This window comes from Brachyistius frenatus, unplaced genomic scaffold (genome assembly GCF_029030835.1).
Source record: "Brachyistius frenatus isolate BFR_SWC_R1_liver_20210118 unplaced genomic scaffold, ASM2903083v1 Contig_12, whole genome shotgun sequence".
Taxonomy (NCBI): Eukaryota; Metazoa; Chordata; class Actinopteri; family Embiotocidae; genus Brachyistius; species Brachyistius frenatus.
This window is the reverse complement of record NW_027210611.1, coordinates 6,884,604-6,908,175: the sequence shown is the minus strand read 5'-3', so window position 1 is coordinate 6,908,175 and position 23,572 is coordinate 6,884,604. Positions and strand designations below refer to the sequence as shown.

Below are 23,572 nucleotides of genomic sequence, written 5' to 3'. Positions count from 1 at the left end.
TTAGCTTGGTTGTGTTCCTTTACCACACATCCAATGACTTTTTTTTTTGCCACAATATTGTGCATGAACACAAAATCTTAAACAGTAGCTGAAGTGGTGAGAAAAACTCTGCTTAAGGGTCGACACATTTACATTAATAACAGGACTTCCAGTGTTTTGTCACCATACCGCATGTATTTGCTTTCCTTTAAAAAGTGCAGTGCGCTCTGTACAGTAAATGGCTACCAATTTAATTTCCTGAGTAAACAGCTCTCGCTAATTACACACAGGAAGACATGGCTCATCCTAATGAAGTCACACAGGGAAGTGTCATGCATTCGTCCATGAGCCACTGCTGAAAGCTACACAGCATGTTTGACCTGTGTCACTGTGTCAGTTCAGCGTGTCATTGCGGTTTGAGCGGCTTTCTCCGCCACCGTACAACCACACTTATGTTTGAGGCGCTAACGGTCGCAGGGCCACTTTTGGTTTTTCTTAAGAGGCCTTTCGGGACTTTATCCCCTCCAGGACTCCTGTTGCATGCCGGAGGACTGAGGTGGTTTGTGTTCCTCTGAAAGTGGACACCTTTCAAATAGTGTTACATTTCAAGGCAACGTATGCTAACTAATCTGGGTCACTTTATCTGTTTGTATTTTCCGCAGGTATTTAGTGAAATCATCATAGCCACAAGGGAACCAATGTTCATCCTCACTGAGCTGCCGTGTTCAGATTGACATGTTTGTTGTAAAATTTATAGTCAACTAAATTTCTGAATGTTCAGGTGATACTTTTTGGCAAAATTACAACTCTGTGGAAAGATTCAGCAAAATTCAGGGTGGATTTTATGAAATGAGTAAAATGTTTGCTATTAAAGGTCTCATTTTTGTTTAGTTTTTAGATTGTGCTGTAAAATTAAGATTAGTTAGGTACAGAAATGACATAAAAATATCTTTTGATTCCTTGAACACACTGTACATCAGAATTAGTTAAACTATTCAATGAATTTTTTTTTTTTTTTTTTTTTTGATAGATAGGATTGTTACAGTCAAAGTTATATTTATGCTAAAATGCTAAAACTTTACAGGTTCCAGCTTTTCAAATGTGAATATTTGCTGGATTTCTTGATCTCTAATGATCACAACCTGAATATATTGGTCTGTTAAATGTTTGAAAAATCATTAGTTATACCTAAAATATGTTTGATGATGTCACAGAAATTATTGTAATAGTAAGTCAAAGTTTTTCAGAGGGCCCACTGCTCTCCCCATGTTTAACGGATTTTAAGGGTCTTTCTAATTAATCAAAGCGCCGTTGCAATCAGAATCAGAAATACTTTATTAATCCCCACAAGGAAATTGTGACGCTACACTCGCTGACGTCTGCTCCAGGACAGAAAGAACAAAAGAATTTAAGAAGAAACAAGATAATAGATATCCTACATATACAGTCACTAGCGTGTGTAATACATACCATAGTTAAAAAAAACAAATTGTGAAAGTGTGCAAATTTAAAAAAAAACTGAAGGAAAAAACAATGTGACTGGATATAAGTTGCCTTCAAATGCAACTTGTAATTTTGTGATTTAGACATGGAAAGCTGAGAACAAGATATATTTTGCCTTGAAATGAAAATGCATGGATCAGTGTGTTGTTATACCAACTTTCAGTAACACAGTAATGTTTTTTTCAATTCTCCAAAACTGCCTATAATAATGCATTCGATAACAACAAACTTCTTTGAGCAGAGGACAAACCAGAGAATCTAAATAGACTTCCTTTAGACTATAAACTTTAGTACAGGAATACGGGGATGGGAACTGGAAGGCAAGTTCCTATTATTTCTTGGAGAGGAAGTTACTTTATTGTTTGGTCTCTTGGATCAGATTCTACTCAGGCCCATGATAATATCTCCAGCCCTCTTTCCTCGATGTCCTTAGCTGCCTGTTTCATATCTCGGCCTTATCACCTTTATGAGCCTGAACAACAGGCTGCTAGCAACTGAAACTATCACTGAAACAAGGCAGGCATGCCGGTGAATATCTTTCTAGAAGTCACCACAAACTGCCGTGTTTTGTGATTGTTTGTTTGTTTGTTTTGAGCCCGTGAAACCACATTTAGAGAAACCGTACTCGTCCGCAGAGGCTCACAGGGGAACGTTTAGCCCTGCTGGCCCTGATCTTTGTATACAAGTCGAATCAGGTGAACTTTGCTTCGGTCTAAATGGGTTTTATCATTGACCGTTGCTGAACTTTGCTACCTTACAGCGCCAAGTTTCCAGTTAATGTGATGAGCAACAGGCGATACCGGAGTATGAATCATTATCATATTTATGATACTGATAGGAAAGGGTGCAGTCTGAACTGTCTCCACACTCGTATCAGCTCAATCAAAGTGAACCAAGCTACGTCTTCTGAAGGACATTGGACTGGGCTTGTTCTCCAAGTTTTGCTTACTGTATAATTTATGCTCTATCAAGAGCCTCTGTTCCCACAGAGAGGGCTGTAAAGTTCTTTCCATCTTCGGAAAAAAAAAAAAAAAAAAAAATTCAAGGAGGCTAATTTTAGCTGGATATCATTTGGATGTGTGCCTCGTTTATACAGCACATGCTTCAATTATAGCCCGGGCCAGTTAATAAGTTTAGGAGACTCATGTTGAGAAAAGAAGTCGTTCAAGTGTCACTCATTGTTAGATTTGCTGTAACAGTCCACTGGCAGTTATTATCTTCACCCAGCCAGCCAGCATATGTATCTGGGTTTATTAAAGGGAGATCATTTCACAGAGCCTCTATTATATTCACCTTCTTGAGAACTGATTTGTAACTTTGTGGAAGGGCCTAACACAAACAGGAAGTGGGGATTAAACCTCAATCACTGGAGGTGTGGTTACCATTTTGAAAAATAAACTAGCTATTGATCTGAAAATAGCAAAACTAATTTGATTGAAAAAGAGCGAAGGATGTGAAAACTTGCTCCAAAACTGCAGATGCACACATACTGACACAGACATCAATTATGAAATTCAGCTTCTACTTCTACTAATACTTACAAGTGTCATAATGATAGATCAAACCTCTCCTCCTCACGTGTTTTAAAACAATTTTTTTAATTATTATTTTAGAAGTTTAACTGCTGAATGTTTCAAGTTTCCACATCACTTCTGTTAAAAGTTGCATGTTGGACCGCAACTGTCTTTAAAAACAACCAGTTGTGATTTAATGCAACGCTCATACACGCACGTCTTAAACACAGACTCGAGCTGAGCATAGTGCAACTTTCCGCCTTCAGCAGATGAGTGTGAGAACAAACATTCGGTGTCAAACTGCACTGTGAATGTCAAACATCAAGACCAATTTTTGTGCAGCGGTGGGGGGAACTTAAAATAAAGATGAGTATTGGCACACCGTTTTAGTCGAGCTAAGAGGAAGCCACAGCAAAGCTAAATATAAATATCAGACAGCACTTCCTAAAAAGGACAATAATTTATGCAGCAAAACCTACTTCTGTATCATTCATTGAGAGCTGACAGTGGCCAGAGCATGCGTGCAGTGCTGCTTCCGACCACTAGAGGGTGGTGTGGGCCAGTCACTCGTTTTGACCTTGCTCTCTAAGGTGGGGAGACTGGATTTTTCTCTCCCTCTCTCTCTCTCTCTCTCTTTGGGTATCAGTGATGTGATGGAGTATTGATGGTGGTGTTATTGTCACACCACTATAGGTGAAGTGAGGCTGCCCGGCCCGATTTGCATGCAGCCCAACTCTGTTGTACTAATTTCACTACAGGAAACAAGTGTTTGCATTGTATTTGCATAATTGAGACAATAAACAGTAGATTCCGGTGTAGACGTTACACAAGTAATCTTTCAAACGTTGCCTTGTGCTACTGAGTGATTGTACAACACGTGTCGTGTGCACTTGTAATCGGTTTTTAGGACCTGAATGCGACAGGGTAGTAGTGCTAGTTAGCTTAGCATTAGCTCAGGCAGGCCTACCAAGTTTGATTCAGTGCTTGTGAATGAAAACGACTCAATGTGCAGTTTCACACGTGCTCAGAGAGACTTCACTGCTCATCTTACCTACAAATAACACACTTGTGGTCTACATGTAAACTGCAGTCAGTGACAACAAACCCACACCCCATTTTGGTTGAGAGGAAGCCACGGCTGGCCCAACATAAATGTCAAACAATACTCACAACAGAGACAGTTTTTCTGTTTCCTGCTTATTGACTTTCACTGCTAGAGTGTAGTTATTGTTGTTGTACACGTCCTGTTTCTGGACTAAAACAAACTTTATCCTAATGTCATTAACACACATTGTTAGAAATAACTGTGACTATTCAGTAAGTGTTAATAAACTCTGAGATGGAGAGTCCCTGAGGCAAAATCCTCCATCCTGTAGTGGTGTATAGTTTAGGGGTTGATATATATATATATTTGGTAGGCTTTGGCAGGTAAAAGACGTATGAGTAAATAGGGCATTGCACCAAGCACTTATTTATCTTGAACATCTCTTTGTGTTTGCTGAAGTGGGTCGTCCAGTGTGCCAAGCAGGTGTGTTAACTGTGTCTCCAGCAAACATCGCCGTCAGGCTGATAGTGTAAACTCGTAAACCTTAAAATAGATGGGGGGGCAATTCTTTCCTTATTGCATAACATATTATTAAACTATTCTTGCACTTTGTCGGTTTAAACTGTGTTTTGTCGTCAGGTTGATGAAGACTTTATGGTGATCTAACAGAACTAAATGGCAATTTGATCTCCTATTATATCACTACCCTACTTATAAAGAAGAATGATCTAATCTGTATTATGTAGCTTTTGATTTTAATATCATGTTGTGAATTGAATCCAGGTGACTTTTGTTGCGAGGTTGCATGAGGCAAAGCCTGCAGCACTGGTCCACAACCTGTTTTGGCTTGTGACAAGCCCCCTCCCCCCCCCTCTCCCCTCACACCCTCTCACCACACACACACACACACACAACTTTAAATATGTCTGCCAGTTTGACCAAAATATGAATCTTACTTTTCAGAAAATTGCAGAATAATCAATACTAGAAGGCAAAAATAATGAGAAAAGTTATAATAATTTTTCCTTCCCTCAAGTCTTTTTCATCTTCCCATACATTTACCTCACAAACCCTTAAAAAGCATCTGACCATCACGTTGGAAATCATTGGTTTAGAAGATGGTTAAGCTGTCGTTGTTATTTTACATAATTTTACTGCAGTGGAAGAATACTCAGATCCTTTACTTAAGTAAATGCAACAATACTACAGTTAAAATAACTAAAACATAAGTATTATTAGTTAAAAGGACTTATTGTTTCACCGGAAAGACCCCTCTCAGTTAAATCTTTGTGTGTATTGGTTTTAAGAAACAATTTTTTTATTGTAGCTGAAGGAGGTGGAGCTGATTTAATTACTTTATATACCGGAGAGTAGTTTGATATTACAATGTCTCATTTGTTATAAACTAAGCATGTGTTTGGAATGTAAAATCTGAAAGTAGGATTAAATGAAAAAACTCAACCAAAACAGTTCAAAATTGTACACAAGTACAGTACTTACTGTTATATTTCACCTCTTTGTCAATTACTGTACATAAAGGAATTGCAGTTATGTCATAATAGTTTTTGTATAAATGTCTATACTGTGTAAATTGCAGTGAGCTACATTATAATGACGTTAAAACAAGCCCTAGTGGTGGAAAAGTGCAAATACTCAAGTACAGTGGAGTTTTGAGGAACTTGTACACGAGTTTGTTTGTTTTGTTTTTTTGAAACTCTGTAGTACCCTGTACTTTAGCTCCACTACATTTCACAGGAAAATGTTGTACTTTTTACTCCAATACACTCGTTATTACTTTGCAGATCCATGCGATGCAGCGCTTCAGATTGTACTGTGCAACAGTATAAAGTAAAGTAGTAAATCAGCTCCATCAAATGCTGTTTATGTCTTAGTGCTACTGTCATAAGATTTCAATATTATGATGTTTATATTAACTCACTCTAAAAGGGACAATTCTGCCCAAGGGGTACTTTTACTTTAGGGGATGATACTTTTGTACTTGAACGAAGGACAGAGTATTTCTACTGACTGGTGTTCTTTCTTTTATCTCAGGCGTGGAGTACACATTTTAAAAATATAAACTATACCTGGTGAATAAATGTAGCGCAGTGACGAGTATAATATATCTGAAATGTAGTGGAGGGAAAGTACAACGCAGCAGTAAAAGTGAAAGTAGCTCAAATTGTAGGTTGAGTGAGTAAATGTACTTAGCGACTGCTTTACTGTGGATGTTGCAGTTGTGTGATCCTGTTTACGTGTAAAGTACATTTACTCAAGCACTGTATTTATGTACGGTTTTAAGGCTCTTCTACTTTACTTCAGTTACTTTTTGTGTGATAAAAAGTTGTACTTACTACTCCTACATTTTTTTGAAAGAGTATAATTACTAGTTACTTTATAGATTAAAATGTTTCCGTTAAAACAAAATATAAGTCATTATCCAAGATGAAAAAGCAACATTAAATATGCTACTTTAATTGTCATAAGGCTGGAAAGAACTTTTACTCGAGTGCTTGACTTGTCACTTGAGTATTTACATTTTCTACTGCTGCAATTCATTGGAAAATGTTGCAGCTATCACTCGACTGTATTTACTTGATTAGTTTAATTACTCGTTACTTTGCACATTCAGATCGATAATACAAAATGTAACAACCAAAACAAGATTATTGCTTAAGAAAAGACGGCATTGGTGCTCCAGGGGAAACGTTGAGCGCCCCAGCAGTATATAAAGTAATAAAAACCATCTCCATCTCTATGTGGGTATTATCAGCAAAATGTACTTAAGTGAAAGTACAGTAGATGTGGAAAATGCTCCCCGTCAGTATTTGACTTTTAATAATAATACATAATAATTAATGTGTAATGTGCAACTGTCTTCAATAATGCCGCATATTTTTTGAAATAATACAAGAACCACGTATCTCTAGAAAGTCAACAAGTTTAGGAAAAACAGTCCTGTTTTCAGCTTTGTGACTTTTTCCAGCGGATCCAAGAGGATTTTTACGTCATTCATTCCTTGAGTTTATCAGAAAAATACAAATTCAAAATCACCAAATTTCAAGGTACATGGTATTCAGTGGACAGGAACATTATGAAATTATTATTATTTAAGTATGTCATTTAAAAAGTAACTAAAGCTGTCAGAGAAATGTAGTGTAAGGCTGCATAAAATTAAAAAAAAACTCAAGTAAAATACAAGTACCCTGACTTTCTAAATAAGGATAGTACTTGAGTAAATGCAGCCTACGTAGTTACACCGCTTACACTAATCTTTAATATAGGTTAGTTACTTTATTAATCCCCGAGGGGAATTTTTTTTTCTCTCTCGCTACAGCAGCATACAGGAAGCCATAAGATAATAATAGAATAATAGAAAGCAATAAAAATAGTATTTAAAAAAAAAAAAATGTAACATGGAAGTTTTAAATGATATATTTCATACACAATAAGTACACAAGCACGTGTTTTTGCTTTTAACCATCGGTCGAGATCCAGTGAAAACACTTCAATTAAAAGTCCTGCATTCAAACACTAAACATGGACTAAGTTTTTAAAATGGTGGTATTGCTCCTTTTTTTTTTTTTTTTATTTTTAATTTTTAATTTTTTTTAACTTCAGTATTTGGTACTACAGTACTTCCACCATGATGTGTTGCCAGACCCCTGTATTTGAGAAACCACAGAGACAGGTAAAAGCCCAGTGCACACGCACACGCACGCACACGCACGCACACGCACACACAGACAGTGTAAATGGGTTGCCAGTTTGGGTCAGGGCCATCTCAACAAGAAGAGACCCAGCCCCTCTCTCTCTCTCTCTCTCTCTGTGTAAAGCAGCAGACAGCCGCCCGGGTTTCCACCTCCTCCCCTCCCTCCCTCCCTCCCTCCCTCCCTCTCTTCCCCTCCCCCCTCCCCTCCTCCTCCTCCTCCTCCTCCTTTCTCTCTCCGATTAGTTTTGATAGCAGGATAGCGAAGGACTAAATCGGGAATGGCTGCTCGCCCTCTTGCCACACAAGTTATAAAATGCTCTATCAGTGCGGGTTGTTAACGTTACAGTTTAACGCGGGTTTGTTTTCCACCTCCACGGTCCGCGGCTACTTCCTGGTGCCACAGAGAGAGGCAGTGCTGAGTTAAAGAGACAGAAATACTGATAGAAATTCAGATAGAAAAAAAAAAAAAAAAAACTGAGAGAAGAGAGGGGTTGGAGACGCGATAGGAACAGTTGACTGGATTCCCAGAAATTGAAAAATCCCTTCTCCCTCTCTTCTCGTTGATGTGTTTTTTTTTGATATTCCTTTCGGTGAACCGAGTCTTCGTTGGTTCGTAAACTAGCGGAAAAAAACCCACCACGGTTTGGATGACGGTCGGCTGCGGCTAAAAGCGGAATTGTAACGGGGAACATATTCCTCCCTCCGACGGAGAAGCCTCGCCGAGATTTTTTTTTTGTAATTTTTTTTTTTTCCTCTCCTTTTTTTTTTTTTTTTTTTTGTAATTTTTTTTTTATTATTTTACAGTAGACTCCATTCTCGTGTTATTTTTTTTTATTTATTTTTTTTATTTAATTTTTTTTTAAAAACCACAACATCATCGCAGGTGTTATTTTTTTTTTTTTTTTTTTTTGTACTGGTTTTTTTTTTTTTTTTTTTTTTTTTTTTTTTAGCGATTCCTACAAGGAAGGGGGGTTAAGGGCGACGGAAGATGGGTTGTTTGGGCAACAGCAAGACTGAAGATCAACGCATCGACGAAAAGGCACAACGAGAGGCGAATAAAAAGATAGAAAAACAGTTGCAAAAGGAAAGACAAGCGTACAAAGCCACGCACAGGCTCTTATTACTGGGTAAGGCTGATTTCTGTGTTGATGGCTATCTGAAAATGTAAGCTAATCCCTTTCGTTTACCGAACACGTCGCCCCGTTTGACAGCGCTTTGCGATAACATGTCGTGGGGGAGGACGTCGATGGAAGGAGCTCCGGAGCCGACGACGAAGCTGGCTTCGTTTCCAAAACATTTCTGGCTTTTTTTTTTAAAAAAATATATATTTTTTTTATTTTTTTTTACGCTAACCGGGGTGTCCCCCCCCCCCGCCTCCCCCTTCTCACCGCCCCTCCACCACCACCACCACCACCTCCACCCTCCTCCTCCACCTTCCCCCCCCCCCCCAGTTTGTGCTCGTTTTGTGATGTTTTTTTTTGGTCGTTGTCTTATTTTTTTTTCTCGGTGTGGTGTGTTGTTTTTTTCCGAAGGTGCGGGAGAGTCCGGAAAAAGCACCATTGTGAAGCAGATGAGGATCCTACACGTCAACGGCTTCAACGCGGAGTGAGTTTGCTCGCTTTCTCTTGACATTACGCTCGGGGGGGGAAGGAGGAGGTGGTGGTGGTGGTGGTTGGTGGGGGGGGGTTTAAAAAAAAACAACACAAAAAAACAACAACCGGTAACTGTTATCGGCTCGAGAATGATATTAATGCTGCTTTATTGTTTTTGTTTTTTTTCGACGGGCTCCCTTTCCTAATGAACAACACTGTGGAGGCCAGAATATAGCCTGTGAATGGATTTTCCCCAGGCACTGCAGCGCCTGTTGGGCCCTGTATCCCAATGCAAAGCAGCTAATATCTTCCCCCTCTCTCTGTCTCTCTCTTTCTGTTTCTTGCCTTTTTGTGTGTGCCGTTATCACGGCGTTATGTGAGGACCTCCGGTGCTGCACAGACAGGCAAATAATTCACCGTTTCCTGTTTCATGTGAGAGAGGGTGAAAGGTTGTGATCGACACCCGGCCTATTGATGATTTGTTTTGCTGCAAGGCCTTGCATAGCATTGATCTTTAACGGTGGTCTATTTTAAACGGGCCTAGTACATGTCAGAGTCATGTAACTGCCTGAAAAAAAAATATAAAAAAAAATCCTCTTTTGTATGTACATTCAAAGTATTTATCTGGGGGAAGGAGGTGGTGGTGGTGGTGGTGGTGGTGGTGGTGGAGGCAGGCAGGCAGCTCTTGGAGGATATGAGACGTGATCTTGCAGTTTTAAGATTTAAAAAAAAAAAAAAGAGCAAACATCTTGACTACAAGCACATCACGTCCCTTCACTTTTGCATTTCCGTGTTACCTGGTCCATAATCCGGGCCTCGACGCCTGTACATGCAGTCCAACTGTATTGCAATGCAGTCGAACCCCGATCTCACTGGTAACTAGCTACCTTTTGTGATAAATCTTTTGCGGTGTGCTGTGGTTGATGTTTTTTTTTTTTTTTTTTCGTAATCGCCGCCTCACACATCTCCTCTGTCCCCCACGCAGAGAAAAGAAACAGAAAATCCAAGATATTCGGAAAAACGTGAAGGATGCCATAGTGGTGAGTTTTCATCTGCATCACCTCCCAAATGTGCTCAATGTCTCTGTTGTTACACCGAATCCCACTGCAATCCCATTTTACTGATTATAATACAGGCTTACCATCAGATTTTGTTTTGTTTTTGTTGTTGTCCTCCTGTATTCATCCTGCTTAATACTTTTTTTTTCTCTCTCTCTCTCTTGTAACCTCTGCTTTGTAGACTATAGTGTCTGCGATGAGCACTTTAATACCCCCAGTCCCGCTAGCCAACCCAGAGGACCAATTCAGAATCGAATACATCAAAAGCATAGCACCACTCTCTGACTTTGACTATTCACAGGTAAGACGTTTATGAAGTTCCCGTGAGTGTGTGTGAGTGTGTTTGCAGATGTGAATATGTGTTTTTATAACTGCTATTACCAACAATGTCGCTCTTAATGATACAGCCCAGGGTTGTCAGATGTAAGACATAACGTCGTCTTTCTTCTTTGAATTACTGCTTTTTATGACACGGAGGGGGTCTTCTTTTAACAGAGCCATGGGTAAAGGCATTGTCTTTTCTTTGGAGGATATTTATTTGAGAATAGAAATGATAAGTAGCTTGCATTAAAATCAACAGTTAGTCAATTCAGGTGCTTGATTTTCCACGTCGAAGCTGTGGCTGGTGCTCTGTATGTGGATTTGAATGCAAGTCGGCGCACATGGGATTCTTTTCGGTGTGTGATCAGCCATTCGATAGCGCGAGGTCATGTGTTGGAAATGTAGATAATGCTTTACATAATTCTGATAGTGTTCCTTGTTTGACTCTGGTTGTGCAGCACCGCAGAACAGGAATGGCAAATTAACACTGTAGCGCTGTAAATGGACTCGGGGAGGGTTGAATGTTTGTGTTAATGCACTTCAGTTGGAAGCAAATGAAAGTATTGTTTTGTGGTAATACTTCCTAATGACTCAAGTTCAGGGTTTATCTCCATTTGGCGTATTGATCAGCACCTTTACCATTCCATGTATTGGAGTTGAGAGCACTTCCTGTCTGCTTTATGTTGTAACCAATTAAAAACTAGACTTGTTGTTTCTTCTAATACAACATCCACGAAGACGTTGATACAAAAGTAGGCCGTCAATTGATGGAAAGAAAGATATGAGCGACAATTTGAACAGAGTTAGTTGTAAGACAATATGTCAAATTCCTACGTTCCGGCTTCTTTAGTGTGAGGATAAGGAACCTTTTTCTGTTTTAGGTGATTGTAAATGGAACATTTTGGGGTTTTGGACCAAATACAACATTTGGAGAAGTCACCTTGGGCCTTGGGAAATTGTGATTTGATATATTTTAGTTGATTTATCCGGAAAACAGCTCAAAATGAACATGAATTGAAGTTATATTTGGTTTTTGATCTCTCGCTGATGGATATTCTAACAAGGCCTCAGATCCCGTCTAATGTCGAAGCCTTGCGGAATAAAATGCAAATCTTCTGGGGTCTCACAGTTGACTTCCATACAGTCACGCACTGTACAGCTCTGTCCTTTTTAAGTGCTATTGTTTTCTCATTGCTAGCTTACACATTAGCGTGACGTGCCCCAGCTCCCCTCTCCTCCCTCAACTTTTATTTAATGCCACATCACAGGAATATCCGTTGAAAGCATTTGGGTGTTAATTTCCCGACAGGGCCCACAGTGACAGTGCGAACAGGGCCGCGGTAGTCCGCGCCGCTGCTGTGATGTTGTGTTGTGTGAGGGCCGAGGCCATGGGGAGAGTCGGCGTTGAGTTCCCAGGCCCGGCCGGCCGAGGGGAACAACATGGCTCTGTTTGAAGCGTCTGCGTTTGTCATCGGTCTCGGGCTTCGTTTATGCCGTCAGTGTCACCACTACATTGTCGCTCCGTGCCACCAGGCGTGATATCCAATACAGCGGCGCAGGGACACGGTCAATCACTGACCCCGTGGCTTTTCACCTGTTGGCGCCGTTTTGAAATGTGCCAGCGTGTTTTAGCCGAGACGCGTCGGACGGATGACGTCTTGTTTTGTGTCGAGGTATCTGAATGCAGGCGAAGAGGTAGACGATCGTCTTCGACTTCCTACGTTTCCCCTCCATCACTCGCTGCTAGCTTCGGGTGGGGAGTGATTGTACTAGATCGTCATGTACTAAAACATTTTTTATTATCAAACGTGATCAATTAACCAGCTGACTTTTGTCTTGGGAATTTGTTTTGTCAATAAAAGGCCCGAAAAGTGCGGAAAATGTCTGTGACAGTTCCCCAGAGCTCCAGGTGACATTGTGCGTCCAAAACAGTCCAAAACTCAATTTACAAGGATCTTAAACACAGAAAAACATGCAACTAATACTTACAACTACGTAGTAGTGACTTGTCAGTTATTGTTAAACTACTGTAGCTTATCTAAAACGGTAAAATCCATTTCAATCCATTTTCTGTGACTTGACGAATCGATTAATCATATGTCAGTTCCAGCTGTTAAATGTTCTCTTTGGGGGGCTGCTGCATCATTATGTCCAGATCGAAATGTAGTTTATGAAGTTATGCCGTTAGATATATTGATAATCACGTATTGGACATCATATATTGGTTGTCGCTATTTCAGCCTTTTGCTTTGCAAGGTTTTCCCGTGCGAGAGAAGTGAGGGAGAAGTGTGTGTTGCTTCTGTTCATCTCGGCATTTCTTCCCGTATGTTTTTTTTGTGTGTGTGTGTGCAAATTCAGACATGTTACAGTTGACATTCGGTTTTTGGCCGCTCAATTCAGAAACTGGTCAGAAATAGAAGGTTATATAAATATATAAGGAGAGGAGTAGATTTTGGTCGGATTTTACTTTGAAATGTTGGAGAAAAAAAAAAGGATTTGCATGCAGCTTCATGGGACAACAGTTTCCCCCCTTGTCCCGTATGTAAATCGACATGCTTCGTTCTGGTGGCCTTTTGGTCTTTATCATAAAAAACAACAACTTGTTGCCGCTGTAGCTCGGGATAACAGTAGGCCCATGGAAAAGAAAGCAGCGACATGAACGTTTCGTCTATGCAAATGGAAACAAATGTCACCGCGGTAGCAACGTTAGCCACTCGACAGTGTCTGTCAACTGAAGTGAGGCAAATTCAAATGAGCCTTGGCCCCTGTTTTGCACCATGTAGTTTGTCTCCGTTAGACATGTTGAAGACTACATGTGATGCTGTCCATTTATTGCTGAAACAGACACCTCACTGTGACTGTCGAGTGTCATTTGAGACATGTTAATGGTTTTTCTATACACCCTAAACAAAAGGACCGGGATTGAGTCGACGAAAGTTTGCTCTTGTGTTTTTTTTTTTTTTTTTCTTTGGGGGGGGGGTTGTTCTTCAAGCTGTGTGTTATATAGTCCGTTGTGTAAGGTGAGCTTTATATCAGGCCCAGCCCCACCCATACTTTTCTGTCTGGGTGCAGAGTTACCTGCACCGATGAGCTGTTTAACTTGTGCACATCGCCGACCGTCAGTGAGTGTGTAACATTATTAAATATCATCTGATGCCAGTGTACAAGCCGACCTGAAATTATTACTTTGCATTAAGTAATTTGACCTGCTTTGTGCTTCTTCTTTTTTTCCCCACAACCGTTATAAAGCACCTCTCTAACATCCCCTTACTGTCAGCTTCTCGGTGATTTCCTCATGATGAACATTTTGAGTCCTAAAAGTTTGTTTTTCCTCATATTGATCATTTGAGGATCCCTGATGTGGGTCAAAGGGTGGCACGGAGGGCCGCTCCGTATTTGGAACCATGTTATGAAAGATAAACCGTTGCTCGTGTCTGCTTTGCTTTTGCTCTCTTTTTAAGCTGAATTTGCCTTTTTTTTTTTTAAATTGAAGAAACCTATCAAAGTCAGGTCTCTGCTGGGTGACTGTTATCTAACACTGATATATGTCTATGCCATTCCTGGCTTTGTATGGAGGGATTTGAAGGTTATTGGCCATTGCTGTACGTTCTTCCTTCTAGGCCAAAGGTCTCCGTTAAAAAGGTAACCCAAAGGAATTCGAGTGATCCCTAATGACAGAGGATACAAGCCATTTTGCTCCACAACTTTGTTTTGACAAGTTGAATGAGATGTAGGCCATTTTGTCCTCCGCGTCCGCCTCCACTGTACGATTCAAGTGACATATGACGTCACGAACCCCAACTTGATTAACATCGAAACTTAAGGCCGAACTGAGAATCGGTCCGAGTCGGCACCTCGTGGCCAGTGATGGAAGGGGAGGGGGGATGGGGTGGGGTGGAAGTTGGACTGGGAAGAGCACAGGGAAGAGTTAAAAAAACTTGTGTTAAAGCAAATTCCCTCCTGGTCTCTTTCTGTGTTATCAGTTCCTCTGTAGGGCACTGCAGCACACACTGCATTTATTCAAAGGCCCAGTGTCACACGCCTCTGTGGAAAAGAGCCCTGAGGACCATACTCTGCTTCTTTTTCTTTCCCCCCTTTCCACCCTCTACTCCTCATCCTAACTCCCATCAAGCCCCAACGCTCACCAGCCAAGTCGGGCCCTTCTTTAGGGTTTCGAGCCCCTCCATGTCTGCAGGTGTAGAAATGAGGTGATACCTAATAGCAAAAGAGGGCAACCAGCGATGTTGAATGCACCGATATTGGTTGAATTGGATGTTAAAGTTTGACTGCAACTGAAGTGGAAGTATAAATACAGGCAAGAAAGCAAATATGATCCCATTTTCTTTTCAAAGTTTGGCATAGCAGGTAAATGCTATGTTGCAGGGACCATGGTTGTATAAAGTCTTAAAAGAAGCATATTTTGGTTCCTGACTTGTGCCTGAAGTGCGAGGCTATATTCATCCGTAACAAAAAAAAAAAGTAAACAAATGTTAACGTCTCTTTTTCTCCGTGAGACTTGGAAGGATTGGATCAGTGGATTTTTCTCCATGTTGAACTTAATCACCGGATCTGCCGAGAGGAGATCTCCCGGAGCATGTGATCATTTATCAGGCTCCTTCTCCCTCTCGCTCTGGTTCGGGGCTACTTTCACCCTCTCTCCCCAGTCGGAGTGCAGAGCCAGTGCTGAGTGCAGAGAGTCATGTGGTGGTTCCAGGCGAGAGGAGGAGCCCATCCCAGAGACATGTGCACAGGAGGCAACGAGGGATATTAGCCCAATCATCTTTGTTTAGGGCATACAGAGAGAGTCCTGGGAAATGTCTTAAAGTCATTGATAAGATGAGCTCCCCTCATAATGCTCCCCATTGTCCAGCAGCAGGAAGTCAGCTGAAGCACTCAGACTATGTATAGTCATTGACAGCATCGTGCCTATGGATGGATTTTGCACAGCAGGAGTTATATTTGTACGTTTTAGGGAATGTAATTAACCGTCTTTGATGTTTTGTTTTTTTCTCGAGTGTTATCCGAATTGCATCACAACTAAGCTGTTTACTAGTGTTTTTTGCTTTAAGCTTAGCGTTCAGAGAAAATACCTTGTGACCAGGAAGTCATAAGTTTGTGTTCAGGTACTGCTGGATAAACCTGTATCAAGGAATTGAAGGGGAAACTCAACTCGGCACTCTCTGCTACCCCTAAGAGGGGTATTCATTTACTAATAAAAAGTATTATTGTTACTGTATACAGTATTTTTTTTACAGTATTTGTGGCACTCTACTTTATGAGTTTTATAATTTTAAACATTTTAAAAGATGACACATTAGTCCTTTCAACATGTGGGTTTGGGTAAACACAATTAAATGTTTTTGGACTATTAATACACAATCTGACGTACTAAAGGGAAAAAAAAGTTTTGTGTTTGAACTATTTCTTGACGATGAGCAGTTTCTTATTATTTGAGTTTACTGTACATTTATGTCCACTGTGTCCCGCACAGGTTGCTCCATGGGCTCTGTAAGCACAGGTGTTAATATATAGCAGGTCCTGGACGTTCTTGATGATGTCCCACAAAGATTTGCTCAGTTTAAAAAAAAAAAATTTTTAATCTCTGCTACGTGTTCGTCTGGAAGAATAAGTTATTCTCTGACGTCCTCTGTTCCTGCTGGCTGTGCTCGAGCAAAGCCGTTCTTGGGGCCCTTTGAACAACAGTAGAAGACAGCGGTCGTGTCGGGCTATGTGTTGAATGTACTGTACAGTATGTAACCGTGAGTTTGGTGATAAACGTCTTGTTTAAACATTTGGTTTGTTTAAAAGTGTCCTTTTTTGAAATGTGCAAACGCAAGGTCAAGCACCAAGCGGCGGCTCTTGGGCGCTCAGACTGCAGGGACGTCTCCGTGCACGCCTCCTGTATTGGTTCATGTGAGCTACAGCTGCACAAAGTGCAAAGAGGGATGGCTGAAGTTGAATATGAAAATAAAGGGGCGCAGCGATCAATAGATCAACTCTCAGCCAGTAGCGTCACTGCTCTCATAGCGCTGAAATAGCTCGGCCAATCACAGTGAGCCCTCTATGCTCAAATCAGTCTACATTAATTCTACTGTACTATGTCATTATTGGTCACATCTTGTAATCCAGTTGTCACAGCAATCATGTATTTCAAGGCGGTTTCGGTAAAAAGAAACAAGTTTGTGTGAAGAAAGTGCTGAAATCCGACATCTCCCACATAACCAGCAAAACATCGAGTCTTAGCGGACCAGTCGTGTGTGTGTGTGTGTGTGTGTGTGTGTGTGTGTGTGCGTGCGCGCGCGTCGTTATTTTGTTGCAGCCTGGTGTCGTTTTCAGGTGATTTACTGAAGGTAAACATGGTGGACGATCATGCGTAATGCCACTACGCCCCGGCGCATCACTTCTGCATTCGGAGGCATCAGATTTCTCAACATATCTGACCTGCTGCCTTCAGGTGGCTGCAGGGATTTAATGAACTGAGGGAAAAACGTTTCATAAAGCAGCCGTGGACAAAAGATAGCATAAGAATCACCATCAGAAATATAAATCGCTTTCCATATGTATGTAACGTAGTTGAAGACATCTACTTTTTGGAGTGCGATTGTTGTTTTATTTCCAGTTTAAGCGTTCATCTCTTATTGCTGTGCATTTGCACTCGTTGATTAAATCCCCCGAGTGGAGACGGCTTCATGTCGCACCAGAGACCGATGTGGTTCTGAGACGGCTGTTCTCAGGGCGAAGCCGAAGACACATTTTCCAACAAAAATGCCAAGGACTCTTTGTTGTTCCTGATTTGAATGAACCTCCCACCTGTTTGTGCCCGTGCCCCCACCCGTGCAGCCCCGCACTCTGCACCCGGGCACCAAAATACCACACAGCTGGGCAAAGCAAATTTCAAGGTCGGGAAATAACCAAAATGTTGGGGAGGAGTTTCCGCCGGTCGCTGTGCCACCCTCAAAGTCGTATCTTCAAAGGATATACTCCGAGTGTGTCTCTAAAGTTTTGGACACTTTAGTGGTAGTGAAAGGCAACTCCTCTTACCTGTGTTTGCCTGTATTTTGTCATTTGTTTCTTAATGTTTCTTTTTTTTTTTTTTTTTTTTTCTCCTCAGGAGTTCTTTGACCACGCAAAGAAGCTGTGGGACGACGAAGGAGTGAAAGCATGCTTTGAGAGGTCCAATGAATACCAGCTCATCGACTGCGCACAATAGTGAGTTCAAACTTTAAGACACGTATCTGTAGCATGATGATTTTGAGCTTTGGATACTTTCAGCTCCACATTAAAAAAAAAAAAAAAAGTTCTCTTCCTCAGCACACGGCTTTACACACTCGGTTGTTTGTGCCGCTATAAGATACCGAGAGCGGGATCAGCGCGCTGGTTTTAGTTTTCAGCCTGTGAACTAAGAGTCACGTCCCGGCTTCGTCCGTCCGCCTTGTGTTGCGTTTGAGGTGGAAGCTCGTGCTGGTGTTATATCATATATGAATATGGCTGAGATATGTTTACTCTGGGTGGGGCAAGGCACGCAACAAATAAAGTCGTCCTTCGGAAAATTATACACGCGTCTCCTGACGCCAGAGTGTTTGACATTTCTCCATGACAATATGCAAAGCCTGGAATGGCCTCTATTAAAATGCCCATGTGAGAAATTCATCAGAACTATTGCACTGTATTGGATGTTATATTTGTCTGCAAACAATGTAATAATGTAATAACGCTGCAGTTTAAGCTGGTATTTCTCATTTGCCGGCTGGTGATGGTCGTGTTCTACCTGTGGACTAAACTTCGGTGTCGCTGAGGCTGAACAAAACCTATGTGGGTCATGATGTGAGTTCGACTCCCATCTGCGTGGAGGTTTTCTTAATACAATCGTGCCTCAGATACTGTAGTTGGGAAATACTGATAACTGCAGTGTGGAAAGGTGTAGAAGCTGATGCCTCTTTGCATGGTGCCCCAGATTGTTTGGAGAGCTCCTTACAGTACCTCGGGCCACCGTAGGGTGCTGGTTGTACACGGTTGGAAGGCCCCTGTGTTGCCTGTAAAAGGAAGTTTGGGTATGCAAAGTGACTCACTGATTACAGTGCTCTCCTTTTTTTGCTTCCTCTCTGACTCGCCTCTAGATTCACATGTAAATATGAGGACATGTACATGGTGCAGGCTCAGGAGCCCCTGTTGGAAGTTGTCCCCTCCCATCCCAAAGGTTGGCTCCCTTTATCTCCTGGAGTTCGGTCAGAGGCGCTCTTAATCAGTGACTGGGGATATTGGCTTGTTGCTAGTGACTTTGCGAGCCTGTGTGACATGGGCGGAGCGTAGAGATGTTTTTATGATGGTATAGCACGTAGACAAACAGTCTCTGTACTCCTTTCCTGAATATCTTCCGTTCCTTGAACATAAATTTGACTTTGGGAGGGTGGGGGTCAAGCTTTCCCTGGTTGCGCTGCCTGTGAGCGGCTTCCATAGAAAGAAGAGAGAAAGTCAGGTGATGGTTGGAGAGTCACATGAATCTGTAAGGTGGAACTGTTACAGTCTGTGTTTGTCTTTGCCGCTCTGAGTCAGTCGGTGTCCGTGTGTGTGGTAGAGAGCACGATATGTAAAAAAAAAAAAAAAAGCATGTTGTGTTTATTTTATTCCAGTGTCATGGTGACATCATATAATATTGTGGTGCCATAAACATCTCAAATCTTTATTACTTCCTCGTTACAACTCTGTAAATGTGGTGGTCTTCTGAATGCTGAAATCTGCAAGAATATTCTACATTGTAAAATCACTGAGGCTTGCAACGGGCTGAATGAAGCACTGATAATACAGCTGTCCTGTGACATGAGTAAACATTAACAGAGTTAAATGAGGACAATGAAAAGCCCACAGTATTTAAATTGATCAGTACTGCTTCATATGTGACTTTTCTTACTGTGTTATTTTGGTTTTGAAATTGGTTGCTATGACTTCTGTACTCTTTTTTTTTTTTTTTTTTTCTATCCTACTCTTCTAAGTCCAAAACGCTGCCAAATGATTGATGCTTAATTGTTTATTTTAAGTCCTATCACTGCCTCTCTGGCCATTAAATTGCTGCTCCTGCTTGGCTAACAGCTGGTGGGCAGTTGTGTGTTTTTGTCAATAAATCATCATCAAGCGAAGAAGCTTAATTTACTTGTGCGTGATACTAATAAGTTCGAGCTTTGTGCAATTTCTGCTCGGAAATCTTAGTTGTATGCTGGTTGTTGTTGTTGTTTATTGCTTTTATCTCTTTTCCTATGCTTTTCTTTCATCTATTAAAACGCATAAAAAAACCGGTGAAAACAAATAATTAGTGCAGTACATTTTCCAGAAAATAACAAAAATAACAAAAACTCTTGAAATCTAATAAATTAGTCTGATGTTACCGGTTGAAAAAAGTGCTGCTGTGCTTTTTGTAGCTGGAGAAACTGTTTCCACCTTTGCATTTCATTTTGAAATCTTACTAGTCAGTAAAAACATCACAATATGCCTCTTTTGTGTTGAGTGGTGTGTTTGATGGAAGTCTGGAATTTGCACGACTGCACGGCCTCTCACTTACTTCCTCTCTCAGTTTTAACCTCCGTATGAACCCTGTGGACCGAGGACATTCATAGATACTCTGTCCTACATGGCAGCAGACCTGTCTGCGTGTAAAGGACCACACACACACACACACACACACACACACACACACACACACACACACACACACACACACACACACACACACACACACACACACACACACACACACACACACACACACACACCTATTGTTGTTATGACCACTTAACTGCACTAACTGTTCTCAGTCACTATCCTGGAAGTAGTGAAACACTGGTAGACGGCTTCAGCAGCCAACTGGGTTGAAAGGAAGGGAGTGAAGGTCATTGTATTGGACACAGGCTGTATTCAAGCACATGTTTGGTATTTTGATATTAATGTTGTTTGGCGAACGTCTCTTGTGTTGTTTTGGCTATTCCTGTGCAGTGCAGCGACGGTATTTTTGACTATGAGGGTCTGTCTGATAGTATGTGCCTTGTTCCTCGTCAATGCTAGCTACTTTTAGCCTCGTATAATCCTATACTCAGGCCAGAAAGCTTTCATTTCATCTTTTTACTATTGCTCTCCACACCTGCTCTCTCTTTTTTGTTGTTTTTTCCGTATCGAACGTCCACTGATTTGTGTTTTTGTGTCGTTTGTGATCTTAGATCATGAATGTGATAGAGGAGTGCTTTCAGTCTCTCTGAGAGTAAATTAAAGAGGAAGTTGGCCTACATGTAGCTGCTTGTGGGTGGAACAGATTGGCAGGCAGCAACCTTACATGCAAGCAGTCAAACACAGTAGATAGATTGTCGTAAAAACCACAAAAAGCTTTCGATTATAGCTATATGTCATATTCAAATTCTGTGGAAGCAGAGGATATACTTCTGCCATTTCATCTGGTGTTGTCCTTCACAGACCTTGGTCCACTGGCAGATATTTTTTCCAGCAGGCCTATAACGCCGGACGGCCCATTGGACAGAGGCACAGGAAATAAGCACGGTGGCCGATGGCGAGCGCTTGTTATGCCAAAGAGCATGTCCATATCGATGCTTTTGGAATCCTGTCACCCATTGATCCGCCCTCTGCATTGCACATTTATACATTTTAAGAGCACAGATATGTGTCTGCCAGTTGATTGATTATGAGCTATTTTCAGCTGCGGAAAGCTGGTTCCATTGCAATGCCTTGAATGTGTCAACGGCAAAATCAAACACTTTTTCACATGCATATCTGAACTCCTGGGCCTCTCGCTTTTACATTTTTACCTCTCTGGTGAAGGTTTTTTTTTTTTTTTTAACTGTCCCTGCAGCAAATATGACACAATTAATGTGAATATGTCAAGGTACAGTGTATCTAGCTGTACTTGGGTGATGGTTACCCCGTGTTAGATGGTGGTACGAAGCTCTCTCGTGTGTGTGTGTGTGTGTGTGTGTGTGTGTGTGTGTGTGTGTGTGTGTGTGTGTGTGTGCGCGCGCGCGCGCGTGCGCGTGTGTGTTCGGGGATGGCGGTGGGATGCCAGGCTGCAGCAGCAGGGACTGGGCACAGAGGAGAGCTGCCCTGGATGGTGATGGCGCCGGAGTCAGGGAGCGTTACTGAAGAAATGAGGCTGTGAAACAGCCGAGCGATGCAGCTGGGGTTTATTCCTGCAATGAGAACGAGGCCTGGGACGGAGGTGGAGTTGATGTTGGGTTTAGGTACAGGAGCATGATGGAGTTCGAGTTATACGCTGTAGGCTTTGGTAATTCCTATTTTGTATTACTATAACTGATGCACCCTGAACACACAGGGACAGGCAAACAACAGCATCTGTCATCTAGTCACTTTGTGTCCAGAGATGATTTGACACCAGGCTTTTTGTGGTCGTTGTAGCTCCTAAATGTGCCTCAGTGTTCGTCAGCATGAAATAAGTGACGCTGGAGTTTCGTTTGTCGGCTTCATGTCAGATTCTCGAGTCTGATAGCTGTAAAAAAAAATCCCTAGATATGCTGCTATATAATAAGGACATTTCAAAGATTGCCATACTTTAGCCATTTTGATTATATATCATATTTACACTTTGCCATTTATAACTCGAACAATTATTTCAAGTTGATTCAGAGAAAATGAATCTGATACTATTTTCATCATCAACTAATTTCAATAGTCTAAAACTTTCTGTCGCTCTAGCGTTTCAGTAGGACAGATTTGATACTTTTCTTTCTTTAATGTGAGGGTTGGAAATCATTATGTTTTTGGGAAATGTACATATTGTCATTATATTATGGCATTTTAAAGACCAAAGCGACAAAAGTAATTGTTAGTAGTAGCTAGATCTGCCTCATCCAAATCTTACCTCTACTTCTGTTCCTATGTGTCTTGATATTACTGTATTTCCCTAAATTAAAGCCATCTACGGTTATTAATGGACAAATCCCATCTTTAGAGACAATTATCAGATAGTTGTGGAGATGTTAATCACAACCTCACGTCTGCTGGAACTGAACTAGTAACAACTTTTTCACATGTAAAGACTTTGAACTTTTTGGATGTCAGTGCTTATAGCCTGTTATAAAGTTGTTTTTAGTGATCATTCTATAGATTTAAAAAAAAAAAAAAAAGATCTAATGTCAGAAACCTGTAATGTCAAATTTACAATAAATTCACAACACATTATTAGTCATTATTGATTAACCTGCAGATCATTTTCTCAATTTACAGACACATTGTTAAGTCATTGCTTTGTCCATCAACGTTTCTCAAAGCTGAAAGTGATGTTGTTTAATGTCTTGTTTTATCTGACCAACAGTCCAACACCTAAAAATATTCACGATGATGCAAAACAGAAAACAAAGTTCCAGATCCTCACACTGTAGAAGGAAAGAAAATATTTTGAGATTCATTTTGAAAGGGACGAATAATCAGTCATCAAAAACTTTGCGAGTTCATTTTCTATTGATTGATGAACTGATCTTGCCGCTGCTAAAATAAAGGCTGTAAGGACACCTATACTCACCCCTCTAGTCAGGGGAAGAAAATTACTTTAATTATCTTACAAATGATAAAGTTACATTTCAGTTTTTTTTTTATTAAATAAACTGAATAAACTCTTCAAAACATCCTCCATCTGTTGTTCTTGACTTTAAGCCATGAATAGCAACTATGTACACTTCATCTTAACAAGATGGAGGCAGTTCGTGCGTGGTACGTGTGAGGAGCATTAGGCTGCAGTGCTGTGAAGATGGCGCGGGGCTGGAGAGGCTCGGGCCGGGACGGGACAGGTCTTCAGCTGTGTCTCCAGAGTCCTGCAGACCGTGGGGCTGGACTGTGGA

General features: G+C 41.1%; 1 protein-coding gene across 2 annotated transcripts in view; it reads left to right on the top strand.

The window, feature by feature from the left end:
* LOC138617457 (guanine nucleotide-binding protein G(olf) subunit alpha) overlaps positions 1-23,572 on the top strand; it is a 45,131-nt gene that overhangs the window by 2,836 nt on the left and 18,723 nt on the right. Inside the window, exons 1-5 of one of the 2 annotated variants that reach the window (XM_069692517.1) lie at positions 8,711-8,880; positions 9,286-9,358; positions 10,331-10,385; positions 10,585-10,704; positions 17,836-17,933. In XM_069692517.1, coding sequence (XP_069548618.1) covers positions 8,742-8,880; positions 9,286-9,358; positions 10,331-10,385; positions 10,585-10,704; positions 17,836-17,933 — 485 coding nt within the window. In that variant the 5' untranslated portion in view covers positions 8,711-8,741. Of the gene's footprint in view, positions 1-8,710; positions 8,881-9,285; positions 9,359-10,330; positions 10,386-10,584; positions 10,705-17,835; positions 17,934-23,572 lie in introns of those variants that run through there. The other variant, XM_069692516.1, reaches the window with a different exon arrangement.